This window comes from Salminus brasiliensis, chromosome 1 (genome assembly GCF_030463535.1).
Source record: "Salminus brasiliensis chromosome 1, fSalBra1.hap2, whole genome shotgun sequence".
In the NCBI taxonomy this organism is placed as follows: Eukaryota; Metazoa; Chordata; class Actinopteri; order Characiformes; family Bryconidae; genus Salminus; species Salminus brasiliensis.
The window spans coordinates 10,603,037-10,625,579 of record NC_132878.1 but is presented as its reverse complement, the minus strand read 5'-3'; the positions used below and the strand labels follow the sequence as shown (position 1 = coordinate 10,625,579).

Here is a 22,543-nt window from a genome sequence, read left to right as displayed (position 1 = left end):
ACGAATGAGCGGATGTCCCAATACTTTTGTCCACATAGTGTATCTTTTGCGGTACAGAGTTCTTTTGCTCATCTGTCTGAACCGTACTGAAATCCTTCTGGCAGTGCAGCAGCCCTTTACCGCTGTGTTGCAGGCCGGTCAGGTCGTGGCAGGAGCTGTGGACTGAGAGTACTCTTGCGTGCGCTGTAGAGCTGCTCTTGAATGCAGAGTGCTGCAGTTCCCCCTCTGCAAGCCATGACATCACTGCTTGGACCAACTCCAAAGCTAGGCCCACACTTCTCTTCTGAACGATCAGTCTTTCACTCAGGCTGGATCAGGACCTCCCCTCAGTCTTTCTTCAACAGTCCTCCCTTCCCCTCCCAGCTGTCTCTTTTTACCCTGTGTCGCATTCTTTCACCATCATTCTCCAACACCTCCTTGTCTGCCTCGATTTCTGTCTGGCTACCTAATCCAGTCCGTGTAATTGGCTGAGCTGTATAAGCTTGCGCTAGCGTGGGCTGACGGCTGATAGAAACTGTCTAAAGACCATCTAGAGGCAGACAGGCCGCTCCTCAGGAAACGGAGGGTCACAGAGGTGTGTAAATGTACAGGACCCGCCGTTATTGAGCATTAGGTCCTGGATGTTCACTAATGGAAGAAAACAGAAGCATTGCTAAAGGTTAAAAGGGAGTCTTCCCCCTTTCTTTCTTGTTCTCTGACTCTCTAGACAGATTTCCATCCTGCTCCAGTTGAAATGTCACAAATTACTAATGCAGAGTTTCCCTCAGCTCTGTACAAAGCAATAAAACGCTCATGAAAACACTATGGGTACGTAAATATAGGGGGGTACAGAGAGATCTTACAATGTAAGGACAACAGTATTAGGACGTACCTCCTAATCGTTAAATTCAGGGGTCTCATTCAGTCCCCACTGCCAGATTTGTATAAAAATCAAGCACCTAGCCAAGCAGTCTGCCTTTAAACACATTAGTGAAAGAAAGGGTGGATCTAAAGAGCTCAGCGTGGTTCTGTATGTAATAGGAGCCACCGCTGCAGCAAGTCAGTTGGTAAATGTCTTCCCTCCTAGATATTCCTCCATCAGCTGGGACTGGTATTATTGAAAAGTGGAAGCGCTTAGGAACCACAGCAACACAAGGTGGCAGACCACGTAAAGTGAACAGAGCAGGGTCACTGAGTGATGAGGATCACAGATCATAAGGAGTTCCGGTCCTGCTGATCAACTCTATATTAATGCCAATAGATTTAGAATGAGATGTAATAAAACCTGATCAGTCATGTGACTCTGTATGCAAATCTTGGTCAAGATTCTATCCATTATTTTGCCGTTCCTATCAAATCTTTTATTTTATAGCTTAAAATATGCATAAAGATTATGTTGTCCACTACAGTCATACCAATACGGCAGCTATACACAGTGTACCATTTATTGTTATTGCAATTATGTACCTTTTATTAGTGATGTAGGAGGCTGCAGTATGCAAATGAGCTCTCCAACCAATCACATCATGCATTTACTGTGACCTGTGAGCATCCTGACCAAGAACAAAAAGGTCCCCGTATGTCTGGGGTTCTGGCTTTAGACCAGCTTAATGGAGAAGCATACATTCGTTAAGAGGTGCATCATTAAAAAGTGGTGGTAATTTGGGTAATAAGGAGGGTGGAGGGTTCCATCAACCACAGAGAAAAGCTCACCTGCAGACTGTCCTCCTCTTTGACCAGCTCTTTCTGTGGGAACAGGTCCTTGGCCTGGATATACTCCAGACTGGGAGGCCCCTCCTCACCCTGCAACACAATACAGCACACATTATATTTGCAAGAGGAGACTATAAGGACGAACACAATCAGTGTATTTTAAGGCACACACACACACACACACACACACACACACACACACACACACACACACACACACACACACACACACACACACACACACATCTGAGCACACATCACAGCAAATGTCCCACTGACCCTTCACTGTCAATGTAATGTTTAATTATTAAGGCATTCCCTGCATGTTTCTTCTCTCACACGCAAAACTAGCAGCATTAGTGTGACGTCTTGATACCAACAAGCACCGAACTGCATGGTCTGCTTTGTCTGAAAGCAGGAGCATTAAAAGAAGAAAGCATGGAAGGAAACTGCTACTAGAAAGTGTCCGAAAAAGAGACACTCTAAACAGACGATTTGTTGAGCAAAGCAAAGCTTTTGAGGGGTTAAGCTAGGTGAACACACACACACACGCACATGCAAAATCCTTGGCCTATGCCAGTATTGATTTCGAGAATGTTTCTGTTAGCTGTATTGTTCATCATGGGCCTACATTTCAAGCCAGACGATAATCTGGCAGCGTAAGGCAACGCGGTCACAGCAATCACGTAGCGGATTAAACATTGACCGAGAAGGACCTTGAGCAATCGTCCACTTCATCACAGGATGAGGTGAAAGACCTCCCCTTGGCACTGAAGAAGGGTGCTGAAGAGAAGGGGGGTGGGGGGGGTGGGGTCAGGCGTGGAAAGCGTCATTCCTACAAACAGGGGCTTTGTTCAAATCCCCAGTCAAACTACCTGAGACGATGAATCAATGAAGCCAAAGATCCAAATGCATGAAGAACAACACGATTCTGAACGGGACCAGTGCTTCCTTAACCCTCTAGACCCCAACATGGGCCTCAACCGGCTGCTCTGAGGACGCTCTAGCAGCAACATACTGGTGGCTGCACACACACTAACAAAACTGGGTCGAATTCTGACCTAAAACACAATCATTACAGCAATCTATGGCATAAATTGCAGATTGCAGTCTGGCTGGATTAATGCGTTAGCTTGGGTAGGACTAATTTCTCTAATTGCTAATTATCTTTTGCCTCCAGCCTTTTAAAGAAAGGGAAGTGGCTCAATCAACATGTAAAGGTCATTTGTTTGATTCTACATGCAATCAAGAGGTTAAAAGCACAGAAAAACACAAAATGTGAAGAGGCCCAAACAGTGAGCCTTGAGGCACTCCACTGCTCTCTGCACTGGGCAGCAGCAGCAAGTAGATTCTGCAACATGTTCCAGGTGTTCACCATCTGCTACACAGCCCTCTGACAAAAGTCAAAGCTGTCCAGAACAAACACAGGCACACACTCACACCCTACTGCTCATGTCTTGGTCCACAACCCTTAGAAGATAAATCAGCAGCTTTTGATTTCAGTTTGCCTTTCAAGTAAGACAATGATTGCCACTGCTGCTACTGTTTTATTATGGATTACAGAGGATTATAAACCAAGAACTTGTATGAAATTTAAGCACCTATGACTGCTCTGCAACCTTGTGAACACAAATATTTGTGTGTGCAATAATTTAGTCCTATTTAGCCCTATGAGCAACACGAATAAGATCTGGATACCAAGGTCATGGTTAAAAGGTGAATACAGGTCAGCATGTTTCAAATATATTTAACTTAGATGTTTATGGCAGGACATCTTTAGATGTTACTGAGGAATTTGAAACCACCCCTCATCTTATTTAGCCAGTAAGAATTTCTGGACATGCGAGTAGCAGGATCCGTGGATCAGCAAACTCCATGCTCAGTATAAACAGGAAACTCTGATACTGGGTCAGTGAACTATTTCCATAGTTCTGCTATCCTCTGGCACTGGAAGATGAAATTTAATGACCCCATGTGGTCGTCAGACATCAACACCAGACATTGATCAGGACTCTCAGAGCAGAGCAGACCAGAATATTTGCCTGATCCGAGTCCACCTCACAGTGAGGTGTGCCAGCCCAGAAGGTCAAAGGTCAGGACAGGATGTCAGCAGGTGTTTTGATGGAAATATGGAGGTGCAATAAAGCGAATGCTAGGGTGCCTTGGGAACAGAAGTGGACTGAAAAACTAAAAGATGAAGTGGACAAATGAGGATTTAACTATACTATCAATTTTATTAGGCAGATTATAAGTAAGTAGTTCATGCTACAGCGAGACAGCGCAGTCTGAAGCTAGGCATGTTGATGTTGGGCAGATACGAGTGTTTGCTTCCTTGTTGTTTCCTTTATTAAATAGACAGAAGGAATGAGATGGACTGGGAAGCTTTATCTATGACTGGCAACTTTCAGTCACCCTGCCCTCTACAGACATGTATTCACCATAGTTGCAAAAAAATGGGGTTGTCCAAGACCAGAATTTTGACAAAAATACCTAGTACACACCGCAATGCACTGTTTAAAGATCAAGGGCCAGCTTTCCTCACATTAACTGAGCTTAGTCTTGGACTAAACACCAGGGTTAGATTAATCAGCAGTGGAGTCGTTTTAGTCTAGGCTTAGCCTGTCTTAAGCAGGGAAAGTGGCTTCAAAATAATGAAGATGCAGGTGTCCAAATACTTTTGCCAATATAGGCTACCTGCACCATGTCTGTAAGTCAAACTGCTCTTGAGCAATGAAGTTCACATAATACTTAGTACCCACCCACGCCAACCCACCAAAGAACAGCAGATGTGAGGGGCAGAGACGGATACAGACATCCAGATGGCAGGAGAGAGGCAGACTGAAGAGAGGACAGAAACTGGGCAGAGGATGACCTTCCAAGGGCCTCTCCTAACCTCTGGTGCTGCAGCTCTAATTAGACTCGGCCTCGAGAGCTCTGGAGTCATTCTCCCAGTCTATCGTGTCATTTCATTAAGCTTCAGCCACACAGCGAATAGGGTCACGGAGCAAGCACGTAATTCCGATTTTGCAATATCATTAGTCCCTAACGTGATTACAGAATTCTAGACGACACTTCATGAGGGATTTAGTGGGTAGGCTAAGCCTAGTTTTCAGTAGTCACTCTGGTCACTCACATTCCAAATGAGAACAAACAGTGACTCAGCATTCCTGCATTACCTAACCACCGGTCCTCCTCATATTAAAATACAGGCCCATCTAACCCACTTTTCCCTCCCATTTCCATACTGCCGCTGTTATAACAACCCTGGCATCTTCACTATATGTCCAAATGTATGTGGATACCCCTTTTAATGAATGAACTCGGCTATTTTTAATTGCATCCATTGCTGACACAGTTCTGCAAATGCACATAGCTTGTCTAGTCCCAGTAGAGGGGTACTGCCCATAAGATAGGACTCTACAGCAGATAAACATATATGAACCTATTAGCACCATACCTAATGCCATAAGTGGGCTAGAGGTGTGTAAAGCCCTCCAGCATTAAGCTGTGAAGCACTGGAATGATGGATGTTTGGAGTTGGGGTGGTGACCATCCAACATCCTGACCTCACAATTGCTCTTGTCCCTGAATGCACCCAAATTCCTCATCCTTTTTATAACGATCTTGATTTTGAAGAGGCAGGTGTCCCAATACTTTTGTCCATATAGTGTAGAACCATAAAGTGGTTTTCCTTGTATATAAAGAATCATCAATTGGGCAAAAGAAACCCCCACTCAATTCATTTATTCATCTATTCTTCAGAGTCATCATGGTTTTATATAGAACCCTGAAACTAAAAGTGAGTCTCCAGTAAAGAATGGAAGCTCGACTGGGAATGAAATAAATGAAGGCTGGGCTCGAGCGTCTGCACAGTGCTGTATTCATCACAGCCGCTCTCACTTTCCCTTAGTCTCCTCTCCTCCTCTCCCCTCTGTCCCGAAGGTTGGTGCTGAACTCCAAGCATCCATCAGTGCCAGTGTCCAGACAGCATGGCAACAGAGAGCTCTCAGCGTAGCCAGATCCGCCAGACACTGCCTGCTGAGCGCGGAGGACTATGTCTCCCGGTACAGGGCTGCTGGTACAGCTGAACCGGCATTACCTGTTAGGTTCAGAGGACTGCAGTGCTTCGACAGAGAGCCTGCAGCACAATCAGACGCTCTACTGTGAGCACAAATCAGTACTGACCTTTCAGCACAGCAGGACACTAGAGAGGGCAACTTTACCAAATGGACACAGCTTGCGAACGTCTGTTGGTTAAACAGAGAATGTACATTAAACTATGAGATTAAATATAATATGACTACTGTAATAAATGACACCCTAATGAATGCTTTTACCCACTGCTGACACAGATATGCAAGTGCACCCACACAGCTTGTCTAATCCCTGTAGAAAGCTATTACCAATAGAATAGGACTCACTGGAGCAGATAAATAAAGATGAACCTATTGGCACCATGCCTATTACCAGTTATGGGCTAGAGGGGTATAAAGCCCCCCAGCATTGAGCTGTGGAGCAGTGGAACGGTGTCCTCTGGAATGACTGATGGTGCTGGGGAGTTGGGAACGAGGTGGGGAGGAGATTCAACATTTAACATCTTGACCTCACCAACACTCTTGTTGTTGAATGCAATCAGATCCTCACAGTCATGCCCCAAAACCTAGTAGAAAATCTATGAAAGTAGAAATAATGAATAAGCAGGTGTCCCAATACTTTCATGATACGTCTACAGATTGCATTGCATTGATGGATACAACTGTCAAGGTAGAGTTTGCAATGAACTGCAAGAGACCCAGATGTGTCACATTACTAAGACTGCTTTCCTTTATCATCTCTGCAGTAAGAAGCCCTATTTTCCACTGCTTCTCTTTGCCGGCTGAAACAGCTGCTTGCAAGATGTAACCCCAACCGGCTTTGTGCACCAGGCTCTAGTGGTTTAGAATGCATAGCTCCATGGCCTGAGATTGAGGTGTTGACAATAGCCAAAGAGTCAGCTTATAGAAGCTGTTGTTGCAAAATACCACACTTCATGCCCAACTCATATGTTTATAGCCAGAATTACCATAATCGCCCGTCTTCTACGCGACAGCTCCCTGTCTTTTAACGAACAACAATGGGTTAAGTTACATTATGCTAGTGTTTCAGATGTCCACCAAGTTCAATAGCATCCAGACGGCCCTTCTAGTTCATTATTTCAACCACTTCAAGGTGCATTCAGGCATTCAATTGTGTAATCTCCAAAAAAAAAAAAAAAAAAAAGCATTGCCAGTAGAACGGGGTGCTCAGGAGACTCCTATGCCCAATGCCAAGGTCGCCCTGACCCATGCCAGGTGCTGGCTAGAGCCCTACCACAGCATGGAACAGCACTGTAGAGTTGCAGTGGCATATGTGACCCAGCACTAATCACGCATTCATCAACCATACATTGACCTCTCTCATGCGTACATGGTTAAATGCAATCAGATCCTCACAGGAATGTTCCCAAATCTAGTGTAAAGCCATCCAAGAAAAGAAGAGGCTATTGCCGCAGGACAGGCGAGGGGTGGGGCGGTACGGTTGACTCCAGTCATACAGTCATACAACCCTGCGTGTTAAGTAAAATCACACATGTGGTCTCGATTACAGCCCAGATCTGCATTTGTGGGCATAAATGGTGTAATACCACCCCGGACTCTATTTCCCAGGGTACTTGATGCCATGAACGGACAGCGCTGCCAAAACAGACAGATATTTGGCGTTTGCTTCTGTGTGCAGACACACAGGGTGACGAGGGTGACAATGCCAGCACCTGTCAACAAGGCATAAAAAGAAGGTATGAGTGACAGACCAGTCAAAAGAAAGAGGTGGGAGTGGGTCAAAACTAGGCCCAGAGGGAAAAGCACATACAAACAACCCTAAAGTCTTGAGTTGGACTTGAGTTATAGAACATATAGTACTGTGCAGGGGCTTTTGGCCACTGAGCACATTATTTAAAAGCATTCATCTCGGCAATAAGAGCGTTTTTGCTTGAAGAACCACCACAGCACCTTTCACCAGATGCAGGTAAACGGGTAAATACAGTAAAACAGTACAAAGCTTGGTTTCAGATTTCTTCTGAATGCCCTCAGTCACAAGCTACAGAGCACTGTCTGAATGGTCAAATCTGGTTGTATTTGGGCCTGTAATGTCAAAGGTTCTCAGGCACAGAATGGACAAGGTTTTACTTCCAAAAGCAGAAGACTTGCTTTAGGGCTGCAGTAGTGCTGAAACCAGCGAGGGCCATTAGAAAGCCCTGGATAAGTCCTGGACAAGCAACAAAGTCTCAAAAGGGATCCGTCTGCCGCGGATGGCTAGCAACACTATCAACATGCAGATATCTTTGGTTAGTTGAGAACCTTCAAAAGTTCAGAGTAGCTGAAAATTGCCAAGACCCTGCATCTCCATGACCGGTTCTGCTCTCAGAGTAACAAATACAGCAGAATTCTTTCATAACATGCTCCAGTTCCTGTTCACGTTACGCTCTTGCGCTGCAGGGCAAAGGACAGGAGGAAAAGGAGATGGGGGATAGGGGGAGGGAGGTAGATTGGCAGTTCCCTCCTGGCTTTGGTATGTAGATTCCATCTGTGCATTCCAGCAAAGCCAAGACACAACAGGCCTGCCCCTGACTCCGCTTTCAGAAGACGTGCTGTGTGACAGACTGACAGAGCAGCAGTCCAAGTTAAATTAGTCAGCGCATTAAGACTAGAAAAGAGGAAGCCCTCGTGAAACGAGCTGAGGTAACGTTCACAAGATAAAGCTCAGCTCAGGAGCGGTCTGCAGGCCTGACACGCACTTCTATGACACTTCAACCACCAATCAACCACAGCTCTGCTGCACCCAACTTTCCTAAAAGTGGCAAGTAAGAGCATCAATGGGCACTCTCAGATAGCGCCTGCCGCTAATGTGATTAGCCACTACATTAGGGTCAGTCTGTGCGCTAATTCTACACTAGAAATCCGCATTAGCCTGGTGTGGTTACAGACGAGTGAGAAGGAAGACTCCAAAGAGACAGGGAGAGCCGATAGTGGGAGAAAAGAGCTTTGGAAAGGCTGAGAGGCGCAACGATTATGTCAAATGAAAAATGCACTGATCTGATACTGGGATTGGGAACAGGAGCCACGATGTCGATCCAATCACTGAACCTGGTTTCCGCACCGCTGGTATTTTAGGCTTCACAACTCAGGATCAGAGTAACCTACAGACATGACCTACAGACATACATTAGTGGCAGTGGTGGCTAAGCGGTCAGAGCTACGCTAAGCTACACAAAGAGAAACAATCAGTCAGGCCCTACTCTCTCAGGTTGGGCCAATACCGTCCATAATCCATAGCCATTCATTTACTGAAGCACTAAATCGCCTCAGTTAGCCCGAGTCAGCTGGGAGAGCTGCCAGACGTCGCTGAGAAAACAACAGTCGAGGTTTTCAAGTCTTTTAAATGGACGCTATCTCTACGTCTTTCTTCAAACAAGCTTTAGCTCTTGAACTTTAACTCCTGCTCTCTTTTCTCATGCTTTCTCTCTCGCCGAAAAACATTCTCCTCTTTCCAAAGGATCCATTAGACTGATGAATGGAATTCCAGTCTTTTCATTTACAATTGGCATGAAGCCACAGTGCGGGAAAGGCTTCCGAGCAAGCGCTCAATTAGCAAGTGGCTCATCGCGAGAGTGCCTGCCCGAGCCCTTCCCTTCCAATCGCCATTTCTTCCCCTGAATACTTCAGGAATAAGTAAAGAGCAGGGCTATATTAAGCTGCTGTAATGCACCCTCGTGAGACATGATTCAGCAGAGCTTGCAGACAAGCTTGCATGTTCAGAGCAAGAGAGCGTGCACGCTGTTTAGAAGCGCGTGAGACGTCAAAGGTGGGAGATAAAAAGGTGAAGATCAATTATGAAATCTCTGATCTTGCAAAACGGAGTCAACAAGCTTATCTGGAACAAGCAGACAAAGATACACCAGATCGTGTCTAGTATTCAGTGAGCACTGTTTGCGCCTCTGAAGTCAGAGGCCACAAACTGTTTGGCACCAAGTGTCTTCAATCTGAACGTGCGGCGTGCACTTCAGCACGTCACTGCAGGAGATACAGCTATGCTTCGAATGAATGAAGGCCACAGTACTGGACCTTTCACAGTCAGCTCAGGCAAAAACTGTTCAAACACAATGGTCAAACGCAGGAATGACCACAGTCCCATCTATCGGACACCTGTATTTAATGCATGTTTCAAAATTACCACAATTGAGGACTTCAAAGGGTACTCCACCTATTTCTTGTTTTTATGCTCTTAATTATGCTGTAAATATGTATTTGAAGCAGGGATGATACGGATAATGAGTTTCAAGTATCTGCCAACTTAAATCCTCAATAGATGGCTATAACTCTTGGCTATAAAATGGCTATAAAATACTTTTGTAAATATCTGATCCCAAATAAGATATAATAAGCTTGAAAGAACAATATTTACTGGTTGAGGAACTGCTCACTTGAAGTTTCAGAGCTCTGAAAAAATAGAAATTGCCACAATGCAGAAACATGTGCAAGTAGGGAAGCATAATCTTGCTAAGCTCGAGCAAAATTCACATTTCAGAGCAGTGAAAATGCTTCTACAGCAGTTTCACATTCAGGTACACGTGTGTGTGTAAAAAGGTACTAAACTTCAATGTCTGGCCTTTAAACAAGCTGCTGAAACTCATGGAAACAAAAGGTACTAAAGGTGCTAAAATGTCTGTTTAATGGTAAAAATATTAATGACTGGCTTTTACTGGGTGTTTAAATGTTTGCTTTCATAAAGTATACAAAAACTATGTTCTATGTATAAAAAAAAATGTAGGGCGTCAGTAAGCTTCATAATATCGGTGCTCTCTTTCAAACAGTATCGTTATCAGCAATGGAGAGCACTGATACCATAAAGCTTACTTTACAACACTAATTTGAAGTCAATCAAATGATTTGATATGAACCAGAAGACTGAAGTTTAATGCCTCAAAAAGTTCCATCACAGAAAACTAATATGAATTTTGCTATGAAACAGGTCTGAAAAAACTGGTTAAAGTACTGAGACAATGTTGTCCAATGTTTGTGGACACCCTTTCTACTAAATGAAATGCACAAATACACACACAGCTTGTCTAGACCCTGAACATGATCCTACGAGCATCATGCCTAACGTCATGCATGAGCTATAAGTACAAAAGTATAAATCCCCGTTTTCTCTGGAATGATGGATGGCGCTCCACTCAATACTTTTGATGAGGGTTTGGGGGGGGTGGTGATAATCTGACATTCTGACCTCCCTCACGCTCCTGTCACTGAATGCAAATCCACAGTGGTCAATGCTCCAAAATGTCATAGAAAACTTCCCTTTCCTGGACAGTAGAGACAGTCACTCTAACAAAAGCCGGATGAACTTGTGGATAGATAAAGTATTTTTGATTGTGGTTTTTAAATAAATACCTTTTATACTTTTATACAATACTTTTGTCCAGATGGTGTACATGTAAGGCAAACTAGTCCCCAAAAGGAATGTATTTTTCAGGGTTTTTCACCATTTTACCATATTCCCATATAAATATTAGAAAGCACGTGTGGCTTTACTCACTGAAGGATTTTGCATAGCAAAAATGGCTATATTTACGTTATACACATGGCAACCTCTGCTTTTCATCTCCACCACTGTAAGATAAACAGATTTGGCATGGACCACTGCACACTAAAACACTATGAATTACTATAGTTAAAAAATACCCCTTTATGGTATGGAGTTTAGTCAAACGAGCTGAAACAGACAAAACAGCTAATCAGTATTGCTAGATGGGACCCCTTAGACCCCAGACTAAGTTTTACATTTAAGACCCAAACCTTAATGACGGCTGTTACATCTTTTTTTACGTGTATTGTCTGAGAGAGAGGCAGAAACTGAGGCATAGGCCAATCGTCCAACGTGCCCGATTATTCCCATATTCCCGAAGCACATGTTGACATAAACCACCAACATCTAACTATACTGCCCACCCCATCTGTACCGCCAACATGAAACCCACCCTTCAACCCACAGCTCTCGTTCGGCTTTCTGGAAGACTCTTTTGCCTAGAAGTTCCAGACAGGAGCAATAAATTACAGAGTTCAGGATTGTAAGTGAGCGAGCGAGAGTGCGTGAGCGAGCGAGAGAGAGAGAGATTTAACACCACCCTCTCAGAGGTCCGGAATGGATCGTCAGGCCATCGCTCTATCTGATAACCAATCCATCACTCTTTTTCCATCCTCCTTCATTCCCTCCCACACATCAATCTTTCCTCATCTCAGTCCAGGCTCTCACTCAGACGATGACTAGGCGAGGCACAGTGTGTCCACCATTCTTAAAAACAGGGCAGCTGGTAAACAAGCGTGAGAATTTTGGCCTTGGTACTATTCACACTATTCAACAGATATTTACTGTACGAGTCTGTTCTCTCCAGTCTTTAGTATTCTGTTCATTTTGATGCTTCATTTGCTGCAACAGGGAGAAAGACGCCTCCATCGTTGCCGCAATAGGTCACTGCACGAGACCTATTATACGCAACCTGTGTAGCACTGCGTAACCCCAGTCATTTAATCCTACTGTAATACTACTCTACCACCTCTGTCCACATGTGTCTTTCACTTTAGATGCTGGTTCTGTATCTAACAGCTTGTCCAGAAAAACATGTGTACAGCTGTTCATGAGGGGGCGCTCAAAAGACTTTTTTCCCCCCCATACCACTGAATGGGGGGGGGGGGGCAAAACCGATAAACACACCAGTAACATACAAAGAACCATATGAGGTACCACATATCCAACTAGTAACACCATAGCAACCACATGGAATACTATAACAACACCCTAGCAGCCACATAACAGCACCCTAGCAGCCACTAAACAACTCCAAATCAATCACTTCTTAACACCACAGCAACATAATGGTAACCTCCTAGCATATACCCAGCAATCCTATCACAACCACCTAGAAATAAATGCTTCACTTAGCACTTGTGCCTGTTTCCATCAGGAGCTACACCTTTCTAGTGAGCTAGTTAACTGCTGACGTGCTGGTTTGTGCTGTTAAAAGTGAACGGCTAGACTTCTCCACCCCTTTGTCCTGCAAAACACCTCAAAACTCTCATTATCAATACCTGATTATCATTACCATTACCACCCAGGCCTACTTAGGCGGCTGTCTGATCCAGGAGCTTCAGCAATGGCTGCTTCACAAGAGCAGGCTTGACTGTCAGAACCAGCTTATTTCTGAAGCCTCATTTAAAACTCAGTCTCCATTTATGTGAGCGAGATTATTCCGGGGCAGTGAGAGGGGCGGCAGTTCCAAAATGAGGGGACATTATTCACTCTGAACGAGGACTGTGAGTGTGTGTGTGTGTGTGTGGGGGGGGTGCTATAAAAGAAGAGAGGACAGAGGACTAAAGACAGACTGCGCCCAGATAGCCTTCTCGCTGTCTTCCGGATGTGAGCCTGGAAAAACACAGAGGTGAATCTGGGCAGGACTAAAACTATCGAGACGGTCGCCGAGTTAAGTGGAAAACAGTAAGCAGTTCAGCCAGGACTGTACTCTGAGGAAGATGGAGAAGCACAGACATGGTTGATATGGACTGGAGGTGGGGGAGGGGGGGGGGTAATAAATGAATAGATCACGGAGGAGCCCCTGTGAAAGAAAGAGAATTACCCGAGGAACCCATGCAAATTTAATCCCACCCCAATAGGGCTTAAGATCGACCAAATTTTGCAAAAGCAAGTTCCACCTGGAAACCTTAAGCTGTAGACGTTAGCAAGTAAAGTTTGTGTGTGGTATTGTGGGAATTGTAGTGGATTTCCGAGTATCGCTATGGTAACGGTAGTGTTGTTTCCTTGTCTCCTAGTTATACCACGCTAGGGGGACCAGCTGTAACTTGAGTGACTGTTCAAAATGTAAGGTTTACGCTTTTGGGAGGTACCAAACCCCCACCAAACCATGAGGCCCGAAATTAGCATACAGGATAATGGTCCACAGACACCACAGCTTGGTCAGGCGATGCTGAATGATCAGGTGAAGTCGGAGAAATCCGGAATCAAGCTTTACACACACACACACACACACACACACACACACACACACACACACACACACACACACACACAGCTTGTCTAGTCCCTGTAGAGACGTATTGCCAATACAATAGGACTCTCTGGAGCAGATGAATATCATGAACCTTATGGCACTATGCCTAATGCCAGGCGTGGGCTAGAGGGATATAAAGCCCCCCAGCATTGATCTGTGGAGCAGTGGAACTGTGTTCTCTGGAATGATGGATGGTACTCCATCCAGTACTTTTTGGATAAGTTAGGGAGATGGTAAGGCGGGATGAAGATCATCCCACATCCTGACCTCTAACACACACTCCAGAACAAAAGCCAGATAAACTCTTTTAATACTTTTGATTCCAGAAGAAACCATGAGTGTCCAGGTGTCCCAATACTTCTGTCCGTATCATATATACGAACTTGCACAGGCTACAGGCCAGCAAACACTTTACATTCCAGCTGTCAGAGCTGATGTGCTTCGTACAATTCACGCACGGACAGCTCCGTCACTGTGTCAGGAAGAGACGTCTGCACCTCTCTGCTCATCAATCTTTTACTCTGCCCTGCCCCTCCCCCTCCATCCTCCACCTTCTCTCCTTGCTTGATCCCCGGGGCTCACTCCTGGAGATGCAGCCTGTTCCCGCCGCACAAAGATGGAGGACGCTGTGTGCCGGACGCTCTGCTGTTTCCTTTTTGCTTCGTCACTCCCCCCCCCCCCTCGTATCCTTTCTCTCCTGTAAAGAGGCTTCCTGATGGAGGCGCTAGTTCAGGGAAAGCACAACAAGCACAAAGCAGTCTTCTCACATCATGTACTCTGCATTATTTTAGTGTGCGGCACAGGAGAAATGTGCCAAAGCAGCAGTTCTCGAGCTCGGTGTGATGCGTGCACCTGCCCTGAGGGTCTGAGTGAGTGCATAAATGCACGCGAGTGTGTGTGTGTGTGTGCGCGCGCGCGCGCGCGAGTGTGTGTGTGTGTGTGTGTGTGTGTGTGTGTGTGTGTGTGTGTGTGTGTGTGTGTGTGTGTGTGTTTGTAGGACCAGACAAGGGAGGGCAGGAGCTCTGCTGCTGGTTTAATTCACTAAAACTGCCCCTTTTAATCCTTCTGGAACAAACAGGGGAAGCGCATTACTTTCTAATATAACTACAGTCCCTATACGAGCCTGAGAGCGCGAGAGCGAGTGAAAGACTGCGAGAGCAAAAGCAAGAGAAAGTGTGACAGAAAAAAAAAAAAAAAAAAAAAAAAGTAATAATGGAGCATATTCAGACCAGCACACACACACAGCGAAAGCCTGTTGCTATGGTAACCGTCCCTTGTTTCCCAGCCCCCCCCCCCCCTTTCTGAATTGGAATTCGCACTTCTGCCGGCTTCCTCGCACATCCTCCAGTGCACGCGCTCCTCCCATCTCTTTAAACGGCATGCTCCCACACAGAGCTGGCAAAGGGAAGCGCGTTTAATCTGATGAGGGGCTTTACTCTGGATTAGAGACTCTCACCCAGATTAGGACATCGCTAGCAGTCAATCCACACTTGCGGCCACGGTGGCCTGCAAACGTGGCCCGAGCGTTTAACCGAGCGCCACACTGATTACGCTCTCGAGCAATGATTCAGAGCAACCACTGGATGACTGAGTCTTACTGCTGATCTGCAAACTGATATTTTTGGCATGCGCCAAACCCTCATGAGAACTAAACAGCCTCTTTCACACTCAACTGCATTTATGTTATAGGGGCAAAAGTATTGGGACACCTGCTCATTCATGGTCTCTTCTGAAATCAAGGCCTTTGTTGGAGTAACTCAGTCTCTACTGTCGTGGGAAGAGAATTCCTACTATTTTGGAGAAGCACTGCTGTGAGAATTTGATTGCATTCAGCAACAAGTGTGTTAGTAGAGGTCTGGATGTTAGATGATCACCACCCTACCTTGTCATCAACTCCCAAACACGTCCCCAAACGTACTGGCTGGAGCACCATCCATCATTCCAGAGAATACAGTTCTTCCACTGCTCCACAGCTCAATGCTGGGGGCTTTTTACCCCTCTAGCCCAGGCCTGGCATTAGCGAGCATGGTGCCAATAGGGTCATGCTAATCTGCTCCAGAGAGTCCTATTCTATTGGCAGTACTAGTTTTCAGCAGTGCTCTTTTTGATCTGTATTTACAGACTTTTTAATCTAGCCATCATAAATCATTTGCAGAAGTGTGCAGGAATGTGAGGAATGTGCAGAGAAACAGGCATAAGAGAGGAAAGGGTAAGGGTATAAGTGAGAGAGGCCGAACGAGAAAGAGGACGCACCACCGACGCACTCTGATGTTTGGACTATTCCCTCGTTGTCTTTCCCTCTGCCGCTCTTTCCCGCCCTGCGTCTTTTTTATTTCAGACACGCTCAATATTTCAGGAGGCAGAATACTTAAAAAAGTGCGAGAGAGGCACGAGAGTGCATTTGCTCTGTGGCTGAGCTACAGGGGGATATAAACGCACACACACACACACACACACACACACACACACACACACACACACACACACACCTTCCAGAGTATTGAATTAGCTGCCAAACTGCAGGTCTAAAAACAAGCACTGAACTCCCAATACATGGTGCAACCTTACTGCCCTACTACAGTCCCTCTGACCAGGATTGATTTACTGATCCCTACATCAATCACTCTGATTAGGTCAACTAAACACCACCACGTTTCACCCAGGCGTCAAATTCCTTGCCTAACGTTATCACATGCAAAATGAGCCGGTACTGATTGATTTCTGCTTCATCTTCGCAATTTAGTCACAAACAACCATAAATCAAAGGGGTGGAAATGTGTGTGTGTCTGTGTGTGTGTGTATTTTAAAATGACCCGGGCATGTCCAGATCCGATCCACCGACTCAGGATAAGGGTTTTTGGACTGATAAGTGATGTTACCATTTAAGAGCCAAAACAAAAGCTAAACAAAAGTTGGCTTCAAACTCTAATATGCCGTTCCACCTTAAACAGTGCCGCAGTTACAGTGAGCACACTTCAACAGCAGAGCGTCACTGCTGCATTATTTAAGGTGGAACTGAGCGTTCAGGGAGGAGGAAACCTTTAGCTCATAGTTAGCTCAGAGCCTCGCTGTAAACGTAGTGCAGCAACAATGAACGGCTCCCAGAGCAGCAGGTAAAATAGTGTTAGTGAACCTGTCAGAAAAGGAGGAGTTACACTCTCTAACTGTACATGGTCTCCAATGTCTACCTTCTGCCCAGTTTGGTTGGAGTTGTGCAACAACAAAGCTATTTTATTCCATTATCTCCATTTGGGAAGATCTAAATGTTAATCCCATCCCATCTCCTAAATTCCACCTGGTAAGAAACCAATCCATGGTGGAAAAGCTCCGTTCTACCAGTGGGAGAACCACACTCGTTTCTTTGGTTCTGAACCAGCTCTGCACGGCGCATTCAGAACCGAGGAGGAGGCTGATGCTAATGCACACAAACTAAGTGATCAGACTGCTGAATGGTCAGGTAGGTCAGTCAGACTGGACTGTAAGATCATAAACACTGCCTCAAATAGGATCAGGGCCTAAAAAACCTTCCTCAGGACATCCCTACCACATCTGCTTTAAAAGACACACTAACCCAGTAGAGGACAGTTGAACACACGTCAAGCCCGGCTTAAAGCTCTGAACTCTGAAGTCAGAGAGTGGAATTCCAGGCTGTAAAACTGCTGAGTAACACTGACGTACCCTCATACAGAGATACGCAGACACGCAGCTCCTTCACAACACAATAATAGCAATCATATTATTAGTCATAGGCAGACTGCATTGTAGGTGGGTTGAGAAAAGGCACTGGGGGAAAAAAAAGGCACTGGATTTTCAATAAGCGTTACAGGACATGTAGTGGACACCACATTTCATACAACTGCTAAGGTTAAAGAGGAATTACACTTATGCTTTTTATTGTCTGCATGACTCAGTGGTTGAGACGTAAACAAAGGCATTATGAGTGGGTTTGGTGTGAAGCGGTTCACTGTATAGAAATTTAGCTACTCCGATTTCTTTACAGTGGTGGTGAATGGTTTATAGTACAAACATAGATACTGCATTAACTATCCACATCCCAGCAGTGAAGCCATATATCAGCTTACTGTAATAAAGCTCTACCATCTTCATCAAGATTGGAGAGACGTCCTTTTATCCTACAACACCGGTTTCACAGAAAACCACTCTAAATGACTTTGTTTATGTCCTAAACATTTAATTATGCAGAAAATTGGTGGATTTACTCTGCAACGGTCAAGTAGGAGGTTAACAAAATCAGCAAAGTCATGTTTGCCTCTTTAGTGTTGCACTGGAGCCGCGAGGCAAATAGCAACAGAAGTATACAACTGAAGCTTACAGCCCACAACTGGCATGAAAATTGCATGTATAAATTATCACCCCCCCCCCCACCTCAAATCACCTCAAGTTAAGTAATCTCAAATTGCCGTGCTAATGTGGTTTCTGACACCGCCTGACACACTTCTCTATTGACACACTGTCTATTTTTAGATGAGAACTAAAAGATGTCCTACAGCAGCTCCAGGTCATTAGCCTCGTAACTGCAGTGCAAATCCAAATAAGCAAAGCTTCAATACTAAATCTCTATTTACGAATTTAAAGAACCTGTAAAAATGGTTCTACGTAGCAATAAAACATGTTCAGCTATTGGTACACTACTGTTATTGTGGCAGAATCTTTTTTTTGGTGCAACACTAAAAACAAAAAGGTGCCAAAATGGGCCAAATCTGGGTGTGTGCAAGAAACTGAAGAGAAACAAAAAATTTTAATGAACAGTTCAAGTGAATGTGAACTTCTTAATAATGTTAAGCACCTAGGAAGAACCCTTTAAATGGTATAGAACCTTTAAATTATGTGAAGGTTCTTAACACCTAAGATCACCCAAGTCCTCTTCCAACATGGTTGTATAAAGAACCAAAAGTGGTTCTTCTAAAGACAAGCTCAACGAACCCTTACTGGTACTTTACATTGAGAACATCCTCGTCTTTCAAAGAACCCTGTGAGGGTTCCTTCTACTCATTAAGCTCAGTTATAAAAACAGTTCTCCGACAAAAACACCACCATCATCATCATCCAGCAAAAAGTCCATTAGGGAACCAGGGTTCTTCCATGGGTTTGGATCTTTTGGGTGTGTTTTGAGTGGGTAGTGTGTGTCTTCGGCTACGCATATACAAAGATTAGATAGGTGGTGGTCCGAGTTCAGTGTTTGTTAGCGACGTTAGCCTAGCGCCTCCCATTCGAAACGAAAGAAGCAGACGTCGGACACCAAACACGTCTTGGTTGATGACTCAATCTGAAAAACATCGACAGCAACTTCTGAAAAGCAAGAATAACATCCACCAATATTGGCAGGACGTCAGCTCAATACACGGGCTGCAGTCAGTCACGAGCTTCCATCTGCCATCTTCCAACTGGGTTCGGTCCTCCTTACTGATCGAGCAGCACTGGGCACTATGCCAGCTCATACAAGCCACCACAAACACACACATCCAGGTATTTATACACCTACACTTTGGGAAGGGGGATAAAAAGTCATACACACAGAGCTCCAGTTACTGGCCTGATTGGTTTAAGCGGATGTGAGGTGGGGATGGCGTAATGGCATCAGAGAGATGGAAAAAGCTTTCCCCATTCAATCAGAGCCCTTTAGCGCTCCCTCTGGATCCGAACTCCCATTATTTAAAGCCCTAAAAAAGCAACAAGCATCCATCTCGGCCGCCCAGAGGCTGGAAGGGAACGCAGCTGCCGTTAACCTCGCCTTCATAACTCTGTTCCATTTCCATAATGTAGCGCAAATTCCAGACACATGGTAAACACAGCCGCAGAGGAAGCAAACACACACTCCAGCAGAGGAGACATTAGGTCTGGTGGAGGTTTTGGCATTAAACACGTACGCAGTCTAGTAGCACGTTAGAGACGCCAGTAAAACCCTGAACAATACAGATGCTAACTCTCCTGCGTCACTCTCATAACTAGTTCATAGTAGCTTCTGGATCACTTGATAATAATGAGTCTTAAAGGCAGAGTTTGGTAAAAAAAGATTCATCACTGAAGATGCTAGGCTAATGTTGCTAATAAACACTGGACTTGGACTGTCACCGACCTTATCTCTGTAAGTACATGCCCAAAAACGCCCATCAACCAGCTGAAAACACATTCAGATCTTCATATGGTCCATTCAGACTTGCTTTCATAACTTTTTGATCGAATCTTCAAGAAAATAAATCATGATTTCGCAATTCAGATACCAAACATGTCCAGACTGACTGGCCGCATTTCAGATAAATGATAAATCATAATAAAATCATCCAAAAAACTAAACAAACCCATAAAATGATTATGTTAAGTTTGATAAAGAGGTTAAATCTACACCAGGGTTAGCAATTACCCAATTTATCAGTCCAACCTAGCTGAGATTAAACATACATTAATAATAAGTAATGTCTAATTTTAATTTTAATAAGTAATAAGTCTAATTTTACGGGTCATGTGTTTTCCTCCCAGCTCCCTTGAGAGGATTATAGACCAAACTACCCACAGTCCTTCAAAATCATCCATTTACTTGGTCTAAGTGGTAGAACTTGGTCTTCACCCTCTCTACTCTGGGAGAGCATTAGCAGGAGCAGAGAGAAACTGAAGTCAGTCAGAAAAGCGAGATCCAGGAAGTTGATTTAGGGGGAGATTATTACTTTACTGGTCAAGACCAGTCTTTACTTGTCTGCGATTATATGTCTGTATGTGACGCCAACATCTGGGTTACTAGAAAAAGAAAAACAAAAACAACACATTTTATACAGAATCTGATCAACCAGTCCGATCCAAACAGGGCTGCTGCCTGACTTGAGTTAAATCCATGAAACATGATCACCACTGCTTGGCCTCACTCAAACAGCTTCCAGCAATCGACCAAGTATAACAAAAATACTGCACATGACCATGGAAAGTCAAGTCTGATCTCTAGCACTGCATCATGACGAGAAAGGGCACTCCAGTAAAGCCCCCAGCCTCCTGTCTGATCTATCAGGAACCACAGTCTTCTATAAAAGATCAGAGGCATTAATAAAAGTAAATAAGGGAACGGACGGTGCAACTCTTGGGCCAAGGGAACCTAGATGTGGTAATAATGCTGATGATGCTGGTAGTAGTGGTGGTAGGAAGAGTGTTGAGGGGTTCAAGAGGTTACCGGCAGACCCTGTAGCAAGCGGTCATGCTACAGCTACCAACATCCTTCTCCTCTGCTTGCTATAACCAATGACCTTCTTTTCTGCCTCTCAAAAGTCAAAACGACAATTCTGAGCAGAAGGTGCACGGCAAGCGCTCTGCTCCGAGAGATGGAGAGGAAAAGTGGTGGAACGAGGTTTTGAGGGATTGTCTCTACATAGCAAAGAGTCTCAGGACAGCCCAATCACAGCCTGACTGGTAGTGGTGTTAATGGTGGGAGGAGTGTTGAGGGGTTTAAGAGGTTATCCGAAGACCTTGAAGCTACAGCTACCGATAACCTTCTCCTCTGGTTGCTACAACCAATGACCTCCTTTTCTGCCTCTCCTGTGAAAGCTGACGGATTTCTGAATGGAGTAGTTAGCTTTGACACATGGAGAGGGGAAAGTGGTGCATTGTAGTGAGTTACAGTTCTATTAGGTTTTAGGGACCATCTCTACATAGCCAAGAGTCCCTGGACGGGCCAATCAGAGCCTGACTTCAGGGTCAAGGGACTATGTAGTGGTGGTGATGGTGGGAGGGAGGTTATTAAGGGGCACAAGAGGTTGCTGGCAGACCTTGAAGGCAAGCTGTCAAGCTGCAGCTACCAATAACCTTCTTCTCTGGTTGCTACAACCAATGAGCTCCTCTTCTGCCTCTCCTGTCAAAGCTGTCAGAATTATAAGCAGCATTGCGATCACTTAGCTCTGTACAGAGAGTAGAGAATGTCCCTTAAAACCCTGTCGAACTTTGTGTTCAACTGCTTTCCCCTCTCCATCTTTCAGAGCTATCACAAGTGGCCTCCTGGGACAGGAGGACATTGTGGTGGTGGTGGTGGTGGGAAGGGGGATATTGAGGAGTTCAAGAGGTTATCAGTAGACCTTGCTACAGCCACGGACCTTCCTAATATGCCTCTCCCATCAAAGCTGACACACCGAGCGATTCACCTTGTGGGATGGAGAAGGAAAGTGGTGGACTGTGGTGGAGGGACCTAGAAATCAGAGTTAAAGTTCTATCAGGTTTTGAGGGAGCTCTTCTACATAGCAAAGAGTCCCTGGAAGGACCAATCACAGCCTGACTCCTGAGCCAAGCACTTTATTCTAAAAGATGGAGAGGGGAAAGTGCTGGAACGTGGTGGAAGGATCTAGAAAGTGGAGTTAGGAGTTGCTGCTCTACAAGACAGGACAATGTGAACAGATGAGGAGATGAAGAGATGAAGGCATGATCACTAGTGAGACTCGGCTATATAACTCTATAGGCTGCAGCATATGACCCCTAGACCTCAGCTTGTATGTCTGTGTGTGTGTTGTTCAAAGCCCAAATCTCTTAGTAATCTATGGAAGCAGGACGGCAACAAAAACAAAGCGAATCAGGACGGCATATTTTCCCTCCCTCTCCCTTACTGAGCTGGATGTTCTGTGTTATTCCCGTCGGAGCGGCAAGCTCACGTGGCGTCCTGGCCCCTTTAGCAGAGACCAAAGAACACGAACGAACACACACACACACACACACACACACATA

General features: G+C 45.0%; 1 protein-coding gene across 7 annotated transcripts in view; it reads right to left on the bottom strand.

Annotated features, from left to right (window-relative positions):
* The window catches only part of mtmr4 (myotubularin related protein 4), a 97,237-nt gene that overhangs the window by 42,982 nt on the left and 31,712 nt on the right, over positions 1 to 22,543 (bottom strand). For all 7 annotated transcript variants that reach the window (XM_072664736.1, XM_072664880.1, XM_072664954.1 and 4 more), the window contains one exon: positions 1,693 to 1,782. In XM_072664736.1, coding sequence (XP_072520837.1) covers positions 1,693 to 1,782 — 90 coding nt within the window. The remainder of the gene's footprint in view (positions 1 to 1,692; positions 1,783 to 22,543) is intronic.